Source organism: Chiloscyllium plagiosum, chromosome 21, assembly GCF_004010195.1.
Source record: "Chiloscyllium plagiosum isolate BGI_BamShark_2017 chromosome 21, ASM401019v2, whole genome shotgun sequence".
Taxonomy (NCBI): Eukaryota; Metazoa; Chordata; class Chondrichthyes; order Orectolobiformes; family Hemiscylliidae; genus Chiloscyllium; species Chiloscyllium plagiosum.
Genome location: NC_057730.1, coordinates 13,277,327 through 13,295,230, shown reverse-complemented (window position 1 = coordinate 13,295,230; position 17,904 = coordinate 13,277,327). Strand labels below are relative to the sequence as shown.

The 17,904-nt window shown below is 43.4% G+C and overlaps 1 protein-coding gene across 10 annotated transcripts in view; it reads right to left on the bottom strand.

Annotated features, from left to right (window-relative positions):
* The window catches only part of tnrc18 (trinucleotide repeat containing 18), a 179,187-nt gene that overhangs the window by 121,543 nt on the left and 39,740 nt on the right, over positions 1 to 17,904 (bottom strand). For 9 of the 10 annotated variants that reach the window (XM_043711267.1, XM_043711266.1, XM_043711269.1 and 6 more), the window contains exon 3: positions 505 to 681. The exons of the other annotated variant lie outside the window; for it this stretch is intronic. In XM_043711267.1, the coding sequence (XP_043567202.1) occupies positions 505 to 681 (177 nt within the window). The remainder of the gene's footprint in view (positions 1 to 504; positions 682 to 17,904) is intronic. 10 annotated transcript variants of the gene reach the window in all.

Below are 17,904 nucleotides of genomic sequence, written 5' to 3'. Positions count from 1 at the left end.
TTTACTGCTCCTCGGATGCTGCCTGAACTGCTGTGCTCTTCCAGCACCACTAATCCAGAATCTGGTTTCCAGCATCTGCAGTCATTGTTTTTACCTATCACAATTCACTGTGCAGGACCGCAGAGGAAGTGAACACACACACACACACAAACACACACATACCCCTCCCTGTCCCACCAGGATTGCTAAACCAACAACGTCACTTTATTTGCCAAGCGATTGGATAACAGTAGACGATTGTGAGCGACTGAGTAAACAGAGTTACAAACAGCCGTGGTTTGTCAGGCAACAACTGCTTCCAGATGAACTGAGTGGGAGAATTTACATCCAAGTTTCTGTGATATTACTGCTTTCCTACTTCATTCCAACAAAAAGAAAACTTTGCAACACATGTAACGGCTGGTCCCTGAGCCTGTTGCTGATCCTAGCTGCCAGCAGACTCAGTCTGGCCCTGTAAAAACCCAAGCGGCGAGCGTGTGGAGAATGATTGGTTTGTTTTATTACCTTCAGGAGGGTGCGCGACCCAGAGCTGTGCCATCTGGATATTTGTGGGGTTGGGTCCACGGAAGGAAGGGTCAGAGGGCAAAGGAGCAGGGGTTCCATGAGGTGCAGTCGAGGTCCCTAGGCCACTGGCGACGAAACCCCCAAGAAAAGGAGTTGAGCCACCGGGGTAGGCATCACCTGATGTGGGGAGAGGGAGGGGAAGGGGGTGAGAGACAGTACAGTCAGGATCTGCTATTTTATTGTCCACAGTATTATCCACTCTACAATAAATAAAAAAAAACAAAATCGCCCTGCTTACACTCAATTCAATTCAAAACACAACAAAAGCAAGCAGCATAACATTTACTCTTACCATACATTATTGCAGCATTAAACCTGCCACCTTTACAATGTCTTTTCAAAACCACCTTCTGAGCTAATGGATTGAAATGAGGCTGGACTTAAAAACAGTGCCAGTTCCTATCACTGTCCTTAAATCCAACACCGACTTCACAGTGTGTGCTAGACTGTGACTTGAAAGTGTTCATGACAAGGATATGTCTGGGGGTGATGACACAGTTACAATGCCAGAGAGATCAAGGTCTGTCCCAAATATTCTAATCACCAGTGCAAGTTCTGAGAAACCCGTCACATCAGATGCTGTATTCATGGATTATGCATATATTTAAACATCAAGGGGGACTGCAATCCATTTTAATAGGGAAATGGAAAAGAAAAGATAGTACACGACAAACAACCTGCAAAAAGCTATATTTTTAAATCTTTAAATTTTTCTTCCCCTTCATTAATGGGTGCAAATGAAGTGTCTTCTTTCTCAGCTAATTTTGATTGCACAGAATTTAGAAGCACTGCCTTATGAGTAATGGGAGTGAGTCACAAATTGCCATCCTTATTCTGGGATCTTTAAAGGAGCCTCTGCAATTCCGTTCTTTTTCCAGTGAAAACTGCAACCCTCTTGCAATGGACAAATTAGAGCCCACAACCGTCAACAGCAAAACTACATGCTGAAGCACAATGTAGTCAGAATTTAAACTTCTCCCATTATAGAACGTTACTGTAACATACAGAATACACTGATGTATGGAAAGCATCAACCAGCTAAGTACGTCCTTGCTGATCAGCTGAAAAGTAAAATGTATAACAAGCTATCTGATATAGATAGGCCACACACAAGTAGAGGCCTTGAGTTAGTGGTCGTGCCCTAGCTTTGGAGTCAGAAGTTGGTTAGAGCTCTGCTCAAGGACTTGTGTACAAAAACTAAGCAGTACAGGGAGTACTCTGCTGTGCGAGACACTATCTTCCAAGTGGGATTGTAAACCATCAGTCTACAGCATTATTAGAACCGGGGGGGAGGTTTCTCTTGATGTACAGATTGGTATTTTTCATTCAACCAATATCATGTCACAAACACAGAAATTGCTGGAGAAACTCAGCAGGTCCGGCAGCATCTGTGGAAAGCAGAGTTAACATTTTAGGTCCAGTGACCTTCATTGGAACTATTATAATGTTGGCGTTTGTAGGACTTTCCATCTCTTGTACAAATTGACTGCTTTTTCTCTTTTATATTATATCAGTTACAAAATTTCAAAAGTATTTTTCGGTTATGAAATTGTTGAGGATGTCCTGAGGTGTTATATAAATGGTTTTCTGATTTCTGAACCTTTACTGAACAGGTTTCCCTGCAGTAGGCAATTTACCCTGGGCGACAAATATCGGATTATGGATGACAGGTCAGTGTCAATGTGTGAGATGAGCAAGCTCTTACAAAGTCAGTAATGTAGGGAAACAGGCTTTCCCCCTCAAAAGTAAAAAAGAATTGCTATGCACACAATGTTCTGGAAAAGTTGAAGGTCATTGCTTCACTGCAAGAACTCAGATACAAAAAACAATGTTAAAATCAACTGTACAAAATGTTTCACTCACAGACTGGCCGTCTCCTAAAACATTGTCGCTCTCAATCCCAGGTTCAACTTGGAAACCCCCATCACAGTGTGCATTCCAGTATCAGTGCATTGGGACAACTTGCAGCTCTTCTTCATATGACCCTAGGTACAGGCAATCACACGCCTTCCCCCCAAATATTAAACACCCTTTGAATTTGGAATGCTGTATTGTCCCTTAAAAAGCACGGCATTAGACGGGACCCATTTGGTACTTGACAGAATTTACACTATGATGGTCATATCCTATTGAAGTGACGAAGTATTTGTTCAAGTATTTTAAATTTTCTCCTATCTCCTTCACTGCCGTAACAACAATTTGCATTTATGTTGCGCCATAAATGGAATAAAACTTTCAAAGACTGCTTTACGGGGGTGTGATGTAAAGCACAACCTGACACGAAGCTGTAATAAGCCTTTATGGCAGACACACAAAAGCTTGGTTAAAGAGATCAGTTTGATGGTGATATTAAAGAAGGAAAATGAGAGATGAGGAGAGATTTAGGGAGGGATTCTGGCGCTTAAAGCCTTGGTAACTAATGGAACAGCTACCAACAGTAGAACAATTAAATCCGAAAATGCTGAAGAGGCCATAATTAGAGGAGTACAGATATCTCGGAGGATTGTGGGGCTGAAGGAGATTGCGGAGATTGGGAGGGGCAAGGTTACAGGGCAACAATGCTTAGAATGTTAGCATCAAGATGTTGCTCAACTGCAGCACTGGGGAACAGGACTGGACATATTAATAACCAGCAACAAAAATGTGATTAACAATTTCAAGGAGAGTGAAACGTGGGAGGTCAACCAGGAATGCATTTGTCCAGAGATAATGAAGGAACGGATAAGGATTTCAGCAATAGATGAGTCGAGGCCAGGGACACTCATGCAATTATCGAGTTGGAAACTGTTTCTTCAACATGAACAGCACTATGCTCCAACTAATGGGTGATTTCTATACCCACTCCCTTCCCTTTTAGAAGTGACAGTGAAGTCCCTGGTCTACCACATGAACATTGCAACCCTCAGACTGACAATTCTGCTTAGATTAGATTACATTACGGAAACAGGCCCTTCGGCCCAACAAGTCCACACCGACCCGCCAAAGCGCAACCCACCCATACCCCTGCATTTACCCCTTACCGAACACTACGGGCAATTTAGCATGGCCAATTCACCTGACCTGCACATCTTTGGACAGTGGGAGGAAACCGGAGCACCCGGAGGAAACCCACGCAGACACGGGGAGAACATGCAAACTCCACACAGTCAGTCGCCTGAGGCGGGAACTGAACCCGGGTCTCAGACGCTGTGAGGCAGCAGTGCTAACCACTGTGCCACTGTGCCGCCCACAACTTGTTTTACATTTAACAATTCTCAAAACAGCGATTGCAGCTTCCCCAAGTGGCTCAGTTAATAAATTCTACAAATGAGGTGTGCAAAACTGAAACATATAAACCAGGACATTTCAAGCCCTGACTGCAGTATGAGGAGACTCCAGTCAGGAATGAGGACCTTTTCTCACGGCATGCAGACAGTGACATCACTATTTGCCGGCAAACTTGAGAGGTTTGACTAACTCTTGTCAATTACACTCAGAGATAGTGCTGCAATCAGTCACTAGGATTGATTTTATTTACATCATATGTACTGTATAATTATCAATGTTTTTTTTACTATGTGCAGCCTGTTCAATTAAATGCACAGTATCGTTTTCATTTTTTTTGCACATGCCAGATTTACCTCCTAGATTACTACCCTGATGCACGCATGCTCATTGTAAAGGATCAGTGGTAACTATCCTCCAATTACTGTTGTGACTATGCTGTTTTCCTAAAAGGTTACTTTGTCCCTTTTTTTTTGAGAGGTTTTAAGGCAGAGGTAATGAACAGTCTGCAAGAAGATAAATAACTTGTGAAGTCTTAATCCGTTTTTTAAAAGTTGGAACAATAGAAGCAGCCTGAAAGAGGGATTTTTAGTTTCTTAGATTTTCAGTAGCAGAAGCTGCTGGGGTTGTGAAAAGCTGCCACATTTCTGTTTGCTACAGCTGAAAGCTGGTGTTCTCGCTCTCTTTCTCAGAGCTGTCTTTTGAGTTCCTTCCTCCTGGTTTGGAGGACTGCATGCAAGACAATCTGTTTTATTGATTTTGTTTTTGCAAAGTGTGTGCTTACGGGATGTTATTATATTGGAACAGTTAATTAGTAACCGTCACTGTGTCTATTATTCCGTTAAGATTTCCAGTAGAGTTAGGTTATTCCAAGTTCTTCTTTCTTTTGTTGTATTTTAACTATAATGTTTGAATAAATTGTGTTTTGCTTAATGTCGAGTAGTTTGACTAATCAAATTACATCTGGAACTTCACATTTACTTTTAAAATTAGAAAAGGTTTGGGTCTAGGCTACCTTCTTAATATATTCTGAAGGGGATCTTGTCTGGTCCATACCACTGTGCTTTGCTGGGCAAATCACTGTTTTCATCAGCCATGATCTCGATTTTACTAATCAGATTGTTTGCTGGCTAAATACGTACTTTCTGCAAAATAGTTATGCGTGTTCAGTCATACACCCAGTTCTGCAGAAAAACTACAAATTCCTTTCTAATGACTGCAGCACGGGAAAGAGCATAGCAGTGATACTCCTACAGCTGAACAGTCTGTCATGACTTCCTGACGAGGCTCAAGTTAGTAGAAATACCATGCTTTTTGTGAGGTGCCGAGGGAACGTGTTTGTGCCAAGGTAAAGGCCCTTAAAGTGGGTGTGGGCTATGGCAGAATAAGAGATTAGGCAATAAAGGGACAAAACAGAAAGTATCCCAGTTACCACGTTAAGTTTGAATGGGGATGCATTCACATGATGGTTGCCTACCATATCTGCTACATGACAACATGACTGCATCTCAAAAGTATTTTACTGGTTGTGAAACACCTTGGGAGATCCTGAAGTTGGGAGAGGTGCTACATAAATGCAATGTTTTTCTTTCTTTGATGCTAATAGGCAGCCATAATACACACAAAAAGCCTTCCTTTCAGCAAGGAGAATTCACAGCATTGGTATGCAGGGCTGAACGCTAAGACATACCACTGTTTATGTAAAGACCACAATTGTCTAGCGTTGTTTAATTAGGCCCGGTTATCAGAGTTAAATATTAGACCCGGATGGCTGTGGCTGTTGACGAAAGGACCGTGTTAGGTGATGCACAAACGTAAGAAGAAAGGCTCAGAATTCATTTTATGTTAATTAGACAGGAGTTTAGAAGCAATCTGTCCTAACCATTAGAGCGGCTTAAAAACAAAGTGGTCTGTGTTTAAAAAGTACTGACGACAGCAGCAAGAAATGCGAACTCCACACGAGGAGAAGTGCCAAATAAAAACCTCATGTTTCTTACCCCAACTGCTGCCTTCTATTAAAAAGCCATGCCTTCGTATTAAGTGGCATAATCTCTTCAATCTTTACCTGAATTCCTCCTAAACAATGTAAATTCCACCATGACCATTTTCTGACTCACTCCAAACTTAGCAGGATGCTTGAGGTTGAAATACATGAGCACGATTCTCAATATCAAGGTAGCCTGGTAGCAATGGAAGTGACCTTTCACTGATGATTTCTGTGTGAGGTGCCCCCAACCGGTTTGCTAATGCCCTTGAGGGAAGAAAACCCTACAGCCAGTGGGCAGGATTTACCCTACCCTCGAAGTGGTGGGAAAGGCAAACAATCGGGTGACTGGCACTCGGAAGACTCTGATCTTTCCTGCCACAACAGGAATTATGTTGCAGACTGGCACATTCCAAGAACCAGGACGACATGCTGAGGGACGTATTGAAGCTTGGGCAGTTGATGCCAAGGCACAGTAGGGAAAGACCACTGTCTGAGGTCTTTCTGCTGAAGGTCTTTCTGCTGGGGAATCCGTGCAGTTCAATGTGGGACCCTCCTTGTGCCTCAAACATATGGTTCAAGTGAGAGATGCCTTTGGTTTATTTGGATACAGTCAAACTCCCATGTTTTGTTTGTCTCCTTGATACACTACTGTACAGAACCAAACTGCGTTTGTGACTATGTATATATGTAAAGAGATATTTTATGAATATAGTTTGAAATTAAGAAAAGGAATTATATGTCCCAGGTAACCCACAGTAGAACTTTCCAACCCCCCAACAGTTACCTTAAACGAAAGACATCAATTTGCCACCAGCCTGATTGACGGGTGTTCCCAGGAAGTGAGAAAAGTGACAGCTCTCCCAAATGGGAAATCCTGGATCACTAAATGTCCTTTCTGAAAGGCAGCTTTTAGCTCTTTACCTGATCTGGTCAAGATGTGACTCCACACCCACAACAGCTGACTGGCCTGTAGTGGCCTGACAAATCAAACCTCAGATGAGAGATGGGTGACCAATGCTGTTGCTGTCAGCAATACAGAGGAACCTCGATTATCCGAAGGACACAGGCAGGGAGTATTTCTGTCTGTTAATCGAATTCTGGATAATCAAATGCCAGAAAACATAGCTTAGCCAAGCATCAGGACCTTGCAATCTTGCCAGATAATCCGAGATTCAGATAATCGAGGTTCCTCTGTATTCACTTTCCCCAGGAACATATCTTGAAATGAAAATTGTGGTGCTGGAGATTTGATACTGGCAACACAGTCTCCAGGGACAGTATGGAGGTGAAGTCAGCTATCAATGCCACACATAAACCCAGAGAGAGTATGTATATGTGCGTGTGTCTGTATGTGTGTGTGTGTGCGCGCGCGCCTGTGTTTTTGTATGTCTGTATGTGTGCGTCTGTATGTAGCATCTGTATGTAGCAGCAAAATCAAATTACATTTTCATTTGTTTGAAGTCATGATGCTTTCTTTGAGAGTTGGCTTATTCTGGGTTGAACCCGGATTAAAGAATAGAGCTGCAGGTAGAAAGCATTCTATTTTATATAGAATGTTATAGGCATTTGCCAGAGATGAAAGGACCAAAAATGCAAGAGTCATCCAGATTAAAAAGATGTTTCTTACATGCCTGGTTTAACTCAAACCTTGAAACATTTTAATTTTCCACCAAAAACGGGCCAATCGCAAACCCAGAGACTTTCCCAGGCCTCATGCTCAAACAATATCACATAATTCACCAGCTGCCTCTGACATGTAGAGACTAACAGTGCCAACTCCTCGAGTAAAAATAGCAACCTTTCAAAATTAAACGTTTTAGTGCAGATGTTTCTCTGAGGAGAAAAGGTTTTGGAGAGACCAAGAGTTGTCTGTTTGCAGACATCTCACATATGTCTCTAAGCACAATGGGATTTCATTGGCTGATGGGGATGGAACTTGTTAATATGTTGAAATAGCAGACAGTTAGTCCTGGGTTAGAAAGTGAGAAAAGGGACACAATAACAGCTAACTTAAAAAAAACGCACCCTTCACTTCGACTAACAGCCTTGCTGTTTATACATTGACCTCAACAGGAAGTGATTTGAGATCCAGCTGGAGCAGATCATATCTTCTGAAAGTCAATTGGCAGGACACGGCCATGCAAGATTAATGCAGGTTCTTGGGCTGCTTTGATCACTGCAGAAGGTCAGTAAGACATTTTCCAGATTGCCCACCATACCTTCTAGCCCCTCGTTTCTGGCTATGCATTTACTTTTCTGTTTTTCAGCTTAACCACAAAGCTACTTGGGCTTAGGGCAGGAATTGGAAATAGGGTTTGTGTATGGGAAAATGAGGCTTATCAGATCTCACCGAATGGTGCAGGAGACTCGGTGGGCGGCATGGTCTACCTCTATTCCTCTATCTTATGGGAGTTGAAACTGTCTGGTGGTCATGACACTCCAGGCATCACGAGTGTGGGGCAAGCTCAGTGGACCGGGTTGTGATTTCCAGCTCATCATCTGAATGTGTTCCTCTCTGAACATCTCTGCAGCGACCCCTCTCCCATGTGTCTTACTGGCTTCTTCTTGAAGATGCTATATCAATCTGTGGTTACTGACTGCCTTTCTTGCACAGGTAACCATTCTCCACCTCAGACGTGACAACAACGGTTGACACACACATTACAGATGTGGCCTTCAGCAGAGGGAAGACAGCAGGATCCCCATTCATTGCACTTCCCTTTCCTGCCCAATGTGCTGCTGGGAAGTGTAATGCACTAACTGAGACCTATGAAGGAAGCCAGGAATTAAACCTTGGCTCACTCATTTGGATAAAGGGCCCTGTGTTAACTCTTTGAAAGTGCTATCCACTTCTCCCCACTCCCTACTATCCTGCAAATATTCCCTTTTCTGATTAATTCTCTTCTGTAAGTTCCTGTTAAAACTGCCTACAGCATCCTTTTAGCAGTGAATTCAGTTCGTAACAACTCACCATGTAAGAGAGATCTTCTTCCCACCTTTTCCCTGTCATTTTCTTTGCTAATTGTCTGAAATTTCTGTCCTCCATTAAATGACCCACCTGTCAGGAGAAACAGTTTCTTCTTATTATCTCTATCGAAATGCCTCAGCATTTCTGAACACCTCTAATCTTAGCTAACTTTGTTCTCAGAACAATCCCAATGTCACTAGTCTTTCGTCAGAACCAGAGTCCCTCAGTACTACTTGGTTAATCTCCTTTGTGGTCCTTCCTAGGCTCTGAGACACTCCCTAAACTGTGGTGCACAGATGTGTTCACAATACTCTAGCTCAGGGCTAAGCAGGGAGCTGTAGTGGCTTAAAATAACTCCTCTGTGTTTGAATTCCTTGCGTCTATTTATTAAGCCCCCCCCCCAAGCATGTGTAGATTTCTTAGCAATTAAACCACATATTTGGCTCTATGCAAAGGAGAGCTGTTTCTATTTTGCAACAGACTGGACAGGAGAGAAAGTATTTGAGCATAGAGTTCACACGCAGATACACCAAACATTACCACACAGCAGGACTGCTCACAGTAAGAGCTCAGTGTTTTGTATATAATAACAAGGCGTTCACCTTTTTTAATGAATCCGCAAAACATGGTTTTATTAAGAGGAGCAGTTAAGGCTGTGTTAGCTTAGTTACCCTAATGCAGCCTTTTGCCTGAGGAAACATATGGGTGTTAGGGGAGGAAGTCAAGAAATATTTCCTAATTGCCAATTTTTGCTCAACTTCCCCTGCAGAAGCTGAGTAATGTCCCTTTCTTCGACTTCCTTTGCCCTACTAAACAACAGGCAGAAAGAAGTGTAATTATGTGCAGAAGACCAGTTTGACCAGTGGATATTATATGACGTCTCTTAGCTTCAATGTTGTAATTCTAAATAAACTCAGCCAGTCTTTCCCAAAGACACAGAGCAGAGAGGCATACAAATCACTCGGCAGGATTTACACGTCTGCAGTTCAGGAGCCCCAGTGCCCTGTTTGTGCATACAAAATTGTTTATTCTTGTGCTTTAATGCTTAGAATGAGCCAGGCATTGGAGCACTCATTAGGATCCTGCTCATTGGCTGGAAAGGGAAGTTTCATCCGAATATACCTGCTCCTGACTGCTATCCTGTGTCAAAGTGCAAACGAGGACAGAGCTCATCTGCAAAGCTCTCTCCCATCCCAAGAGCAATCAACCTTCAGTGTGTAGTCCTAGTAACCGCCCACCTCATTTAAAACCCTCTTCACCCACCTAAACCTGAGGCTGACATTCCATCCATTATGTTAAAGTCATGACTGCCTGTTCAGATAGGTGCAGTTGAGTCTATGGGGCAGTTTGGAGACGGGAACGGAGTCCTCTTGGTGCAGCACCCCGCCCCTCCAAAAGCCAGAGGAATCGGGCAGTGGGTGTGACAGCCAAATATGCTCAACTTGGCTGCTCTGTTTCCCCAAGGGACAACTCTGAAAGCAGGAAAGAGCCAAGGGAATAAATACAAGTGCGCTTTTGTTTCTTCAAATCGTTTCCCTGGTGCCATTGCATTCAAGATAACCCCAGCTTTTGACAGGCCACATTTCTGGGTGTCACAGTGGCTCAGTGGTTAGCACTGCTGTCTCACAGCGCCAGGGACCTGGGTTCCATTCCACACTTGAGCGACTGTCTGTGCAGTTTGAAAAATCTCCCTGTGTCTGTGTGGGAAGTCCAAACATGTGCAGGTTAGGTGTGGCCATGCTAAATTGTCCCCTAGTGTCCAGGGATGTGTAGGCTAGGTAGATTAACCAAGGGAAATGCAGGGTTACAGGTATAAGGTGGGTTTGAGTTGGATGTGTTTCGGAGGGTCAGTGTGGACTTAATGGGCCGAAAGGCCTGTTTCCACACTCTAGGGATTCTATGATACCCAGTGCTACACAACCTGGCTCCTTGATCATAAAACAAAGGCCATTCTTCAGTAATCTATGCTCATCAACCAAAAGCATATCAGAATGTTTGATACTTGAGAGATTTTCTTTCCTCTGATTGAAACAATTCAGTCGCTGCTGTTGTCATCATAATAAGAACCAAAGAATCTAGAGCTGTTTGCTGGAGGAGGACATTTTTCAATCAGCTAACCTTAGCCGTGGATAGGGTAAGGTAAACCTGGGTTTGTGGTGTGGGGAAGGGTGTATGGAAGTTGATGTGGCCACCTTTGGTCATTTAAAAGCAAGAGAGATGATATTTGCCCAGCAGAACCTAATCACCAGCAAGCTGAGGTTCCTGGATTTTGTAAAGAATATTCTATGCATCAATTTTTGAAGTAACATTGTACTTGACGGTTATTATGAGCCAAGTGCCCATAGTGGCAGAATCCATCCACAAACCACTTCTCATCAATTCCCAACACCTCACTACATAAAAAATATATTGAGAAGCAATACTGCGTGCCTATAAATATAGAGAATGGCCTTAAGTCTTGTGGTTATATATTAAAAATTAGGAGCATTCAGTCAGAAGTCACTTTCACTCATTGCTGCCAGTACGTAATATTCTGCAGCTGTGATTGAAACAAGTCCCACTGCAGATGCTGGATACTCAGTGCTAATCTTGTATTAATATGGTTTATAACATCCTGCTTAATATCCAAACATTAAAAACTAAAAACGTCCCAATCCTTGTACATTTTCTCAATCCTAATTCTTCTATGTTATCACTGGCTTATGGTTTGAATTAGTATCGCAAACTATGCTTTAAAAGAGGCCAGATTGAAATTGCTTTAATTAGTTTGGAATGAGGAACATTGAGAAACAGATGGCTGCTTTTTGTTCTTTCCACTCCTTGCCAACATCGCCAAGGCAGTGGCATTGGGAGGGATTGTAGAAAGGAACTGGTACCCACGACATGTCTAATACTGGTCTATGTAGTGCCAGGGATGAAAAGAAAGAACCTGCATTTAATGCAGAACCTTTCACACTCTCGAGATATGCCAAGGCATTGCAAGACATTAAAACTGTTTCTACAAATCTGATTCAAATAATTTCTTTCAAACCCAGCACTGCACTTACTTGTGGCTTGTACTTAAACCGGCAATGTCACTTGGTGGCACTTCCCATGACAATTATGAAGCAGCAGATATTCAGAACATGTCACTTTTTGTTCTGCTCTTTGCTCCCTTCACCCTTGACAATTCAGTTTTCTGGCCGTGTTAGTCATGTTCTAGGGTTACGGTCGAAAGTATCACTGGGTATCGTTTTAGTTAAAAAATGCACTTGCTCCAGTATCATCGAGAGTCAATTCTGCAGAATGCTTACTCGATCCAAAACATTAACTCTGATTTCTCTCCACAGGTGCTGCCAGACCTACCGAGCTTTTCCAGCAATTTCTGGGTGCACATGAATGGATGAGATTGCCTACATTTGTTGACTTACTAATGAAAATGTGGTGCCTTTATAAAGTACTTTATTGTGCTCTTCAGGAACATCCTAAAGTCTTTCATTTACAACAAGGTGATGTTTGTTCTGTGAGTAAATATAGCACCCATTTGTGGACAACAGCATCCACAATGCAGCAATTAACAGAATGATGGATTAAATAGAGTCATAGAGATGTACAGCACAGAAACAGACCCTTCGGTCCAACTCGTCCATGCCAAACAGATACCCCAACCTAATCTAGTCCCATTTGCCAGCACTTGGCCTATATCCTTCTAAACCCTTCCTATTCATAAACCCATCCAGATGCCTTTTAAATGTTGCAATTGTACCATCCTCCACCACTTCCTCTGGCAGCTCATTCCATACACGCACCACCCTCTGCGTGAAGACATTGCCCCTCAGGTCCTTCTTAAACTTTTCAGCTGGCAGGCGAGCAGCAGCTCACTGTTAAAATGCTCAGCATTGTTGTCAAACATTTCCTTGCACAACTCTGACCTCCACCATTTAGGACCTGGCGTTGCTTCAATCCAGAAGGTTTACTTGTGCAAGTCCGTTTTTCACTGTCAAAAACATCAAGCTCTTCAATTGCCTCCAGAAACCTCTACAAACTCTGTTGCTTCTTGTTAACATCTACCTCTTGAATTAAGAATTTTCGCCCCATGTTCAAACACCTCATTAGATCCAATGCCGAACTTGGTTTGATAATGCACACGTGAATGGTTGGCAAGCATCTGCAATCTATTTGACTGAGGAGCATTATTGGCATACACAATCCTGTCATTATCTATCAATAACAAAAAACTAAGTTCCACTTAGAGCAGCCTGTGTGGAGTGAACAGGGAAGGACAGTCAGTGGGTAGGCATCCTTTTGACATGATTGCAATCTTGGCTGTTGATATTTTCTCACCAGCCAATGAGCTTTAATGTGGACCACTTTATCTAGATTACTGCTTATATCTAGTCTAGATCTATAGAGTCAGTAGGGTTGGGAGGGAACTGCTCACCCAGTGGTGACTGGGGGTGTATAGGAACCACACACAGCAGGGGTGAGATTAATGAGAGACATGACAAAGACAGCAAGGATCAAAAAATCTAAATGTGTTAGACTGGTTTTCTATTAGTTCCTTTTTATAGGATTTATCTCTACTTGACACTATACTTCACCTCCATTACAGCACAATACTTGAGTAGTCATTCCTGGCATTAGAATTTTTAACATATGCACCCTGGGAATAATAGAAAAGGTGCTGAAAGCTGGTAATGGAATAATCAAAGAGAAGGACTTGGCTCATATCATCACCACAATATACAAAGTTGATGACATCTGTCAGCAAAGTACTTGAACCATCTAGTAGGTTGCACCCCTCAGTCAACATTACTTCAACCAATGCCAAACATAAGATCCACCATTAAAGGAAAAATTCCTCATTTACATAGATAAAGGTTACACTCTATTCACTTCAAGGGATAGAAGAACAAAAGTTCCCACTTCCCCTTCAAAATTATAGACATGCTCTCCCCTACCTATGAAGGCAAATGTTTAATTTGTGTAAAACAAATGTGTTCAATGGGACTTGACTGTCCAGCTCAGTAATAGTATTTATAGAGTCAGATGTATAGCATGGAAACAGACCCTTCAGTCCAACCCGTCCATGCCGCCCAGATATCCCAACCCAATCTAGTCCCACCTGCCAGCACCCGGCCCATATCCCTCCAAACCTTTCCTATTCACATAGCCATCCAAACACCTCTTAAATGTTGCAATTGTACCATCCTCCACCACTTCCTCTGGCAGCTCATTCCATACACGCACCACCCTCTGCGTGAAGACATTGCCCCTCAGGTCCTTCTTAAACTTTTCCCCTCTCACCCTAAATCTATGCCCTCTAGTTATCAGCTGTGAAGCAAATTAGGGCCAGAAAGTGCTGTGAGTACTCAGCAGGTCAGGCAGCATCTGTAGAGGAAAAACAGAGTTAATATTTCAGGTCACTGAACGATCACTGACCTGAAATATTTACTCTGTTCGCCTCCACAGATGCTGCCCAACTTGAATACTTCCATCACCTTCAGATGTTAATTTGAGTTTATAGTTTCTGTAGTATTTTGCTTTTGTGACTATGAACCAAAGCGTAGATTTAATAAAGAGCAGAATAGAGCAATGTAATATTTAATTTAATGCAGACAGCAATAATAGGGTTTCCTCTCAGTGTCACAAAAACCACGTGTAGACCCTGTCAGAGCTCAACTGGGCTCTGCCTACAATAACAAAGCAGGAACTCCTCGACATATTCCCAGTGGCTCCCTCTTAATTAAAAACAAACTCTATTCTCTCTTGGGGTCTCCCAGACTCTGGTGCCAGTCTCATGCCCCCCTGGGTGCAGCACATGCTCAGTAGCACACTGTAGGATCAGCTTTAGCTCTCTGCTCAAGTCTCCTGAGTGTGGCTTCGGCCCAAGAGCTTACAGCTCAGAGACATGAGTGCTAGCCAAGGAGCAGGCCATTTTTGCATAAAAGAGGCTGAAGGGAACCTGGTGAAGTTAAGGCTTTTTGCATTGTTCATGTGTCTCGCTGCCCTCTGGGTTTGGATACGAAACGGCTGCATCACTCCCATTACATTTGCAGCTAAGTCAGGGCTAGGTTGAAGCAGACACACTGCTGTTCAGTCATTTTCTTTAACAGTAAGGACGTTTTTCCAACTGGGCCATGTGACAATCACAGGAAGTTCTTGGCCTCCAGATTTGAGAAAGATGTGGGGTTTTTATTACCCTTTACCCCCGCCCCCCCAAAAAAAAGGAAGTCCAGATGTTCTTTGTCCGTCGAGTATTGTGCAAGACAGCTGATTGCTAGAGGGAGGGCTGGTCTGTGTCAGGCACAGTCCGGAAACATAGCAACAAAAGTGGAAAATGCAACATCACATTATTGCCACACTAACGCCTATCACGGGGCTCTTTTTTTTATTAAAAGGCTTATTTTTTATTATGAAGCACTACCAAGGCCCTGAAATCTTGGGAGTCGCTCTGAAATTCTATTATAAAATCAATGCCTTCACCCTTATTCATCAGTCAAGCTAACACCTCTGAGAATCAAAAGGGGGCTCTGCCTGGTTAATGAAAACCATATTTGTTCTGGGGTCACTTTTTCCCTCTCTCCCTCGTTGACTGAAATTATGGTTTGCAGTGACAAGCATTATAAAGCAGAAGGCTGTTAATCTATTTGTACTAAACAGAAAACTACACAGAGCACTACCAGTCTGACTTCCACATATTTACTCTGGTTGTATTTTCACTACAGTGCTACGACTTGACATGCAAATAGGATAGTTAAGAAGCCTGACCATTGCATACAAATTAGGAGGCCTATTCAGCCCCTCAATCCCGCTACACATTCAATATTACCATGGCTGATTAGATCGTGCCCTCAACACTTCCCTGCCTCTCCCTGATAACCTTTGAGCCCCTTGCTAGTCAGGCATTCCATGCATTTCATTCATGCTATATTAGTGAAGTGTCGCTGATCGTGCCTGTGTGGTTCCATCTCTGTAGGGTATACTCCTTAGACTCACTGCACGGATCTGATCAACTTGGGAATAGCTGGTGTCGAACACTGCCATTGAAAAGATTTAGCATTTGCAAAGGTGGGCTGGTCTGCATATGGGCACTCAGCTGAAGTCACATGTCCAGTTTAAAATAACCCACATACAGGAGACTTTCACCACAACTTGAAACACCTCAAAATGAGGCCTTGCAGATATCAGCCCGCTGAATCCAGCTGCTGTAGATGGAAGGTGATGGGGGCAAGGGGTTAGAGTTTGGGAAAGATTAGATCAATTGGCTTAAAGGGGCTTCTTGGTTGGAATTTATCTGGTGATGATCTTGTCATGAAGGATTCAAGGCCTGAGGGTTAACAGAGGCCTGGCTTGATCAAGATAATGGCGGAGCAATGATCTGCTGTAATAATGCCATGTCTGGAAGGTTTTGTGATGTTTAAATGTCTATTGTGTCGGCCAATTTGCCTCCAAACAGATGTTTATGGCATACAAGCCTGTAATAACATTGCCACTTAAGAGAGGCGTGTTTTCAGAGTGGTGCAAAGTACTAGCTCACACCTTAGATAATTCCTCTTGCTTCTTCAGCTTTACCTCATTTACATTGTGTTTTTTCACCAGTTCAAAGTGAGCAGGTGATTACCTGTCAAAGTCACTCTGGGATGGAAAGCAGAGGAACTGTATACATATCAGAGTCACAGTTTCCCACACTGATTTCATTGCAGAACTGCATTGTGGTAGCAACATCGCTCCACTTTAAAAGAATGTATCTATTTTCAAAGGATTCTTCAGAAATTCTGGCTGACTTTCCCGCCATTCCCACTGCAAACCACAAAAGACCAAAGCAAAAGACAAAATACTGTGGCTCAGTTTCCCTTTGCAATTCTAATAAAGCGGCCAGGTCTGGGCAAAGAAACCTCCCGCTAGCAGAACCACAGCTAATGGGAATCAGGGGGAGTCTCGCCCTGGTTGGGGGGGTCATACCCAGCACTAAGGAAGATGGTTGTAGCTGTTGCGGGTCAATCATCTCAGCTCCAGAACATCACTGTGAGGAGTTTCCCAGGGTAGTGCCCTCGACTCAACCATCTTCATCAATAACTTTCCTTCCATCATAAAGTCAGAAAGGGGAATCTTTGCTGGTGATTGCAGCACTCCCAACTCCTCAGATACTGAAGCAGCCCAGGTTCACTGACAGCAAGAGCTGGATAATATCCAGGCTTGGATTGATAAATGGCAAGTAACATACATGCCACACAAGTAGCAGGCAATAATCACCTCCAATAAGAGAGAATCTAACCATATCCCTTGACAATCAATGGTTACATCGCTGAACACCCTTTCCACCAACCCTGCATTATCCTGGAGGTTACCTTAAACCAAAGTTGAATTGGGCTAGCCTTATAAATACAGTGGCTGCGAAAGCAGGTCAGAGGCTAGGTGACTCACCTCCTGACTTCTCAAAACCTGTGCACACGGCACAAGTCAGGAGTGTGATGGGATAGTCCCCAATTGCCTGGATGGTACAGCGCCAACAACAGGCAGAAAGGCTCAACAGCGTCCAGGACACAGCAGCACACCTGACTAGCATCCATGCACTACCTTCGACAATCACTCCCTTTATCACAGAGATACAAAGACAGGCCTGTGCATCCTCCACAAGATGCACTGCAGGAACTCACCCAAGCTCTCAACAGCACCTTCCAAACCCACAACCACTTCCACCTAGAAGGACAAGGGCAGCAGACACATGGGAACATCACCACATGCAAGTTCCCCTCCAAGCCACTTACCATCTTGACTTGAAAACATATCGCCATTCCTTCACTGTTGCTGGGTCAACATCCTGAAACTTCCTCCCTGTCTGCACATCTGCACCGTGTGAGTGCCCCTCCACCTCACAGCTTACTACCACTTTGCACAGGACAATGCGGGATGGGTGGTAAATTCTAGCCCAGCCAGTGAGATTCACATCCCAGAAGGAAGAAAAAAAAAACATGAAGAACAGTATGGAGAGCTTGTCTTTCCCTTCCCTCGCCAGGACTCACCCTGCCCCTGGCTCTCCCCAGCAACGACACACCTCTCTACATGCTACTCCCGAACACAGGGGCTGGTTTGCAGCTTTGCATGGCTGTTTTCCTGGGTCTCAGGCTTGCAGACATTA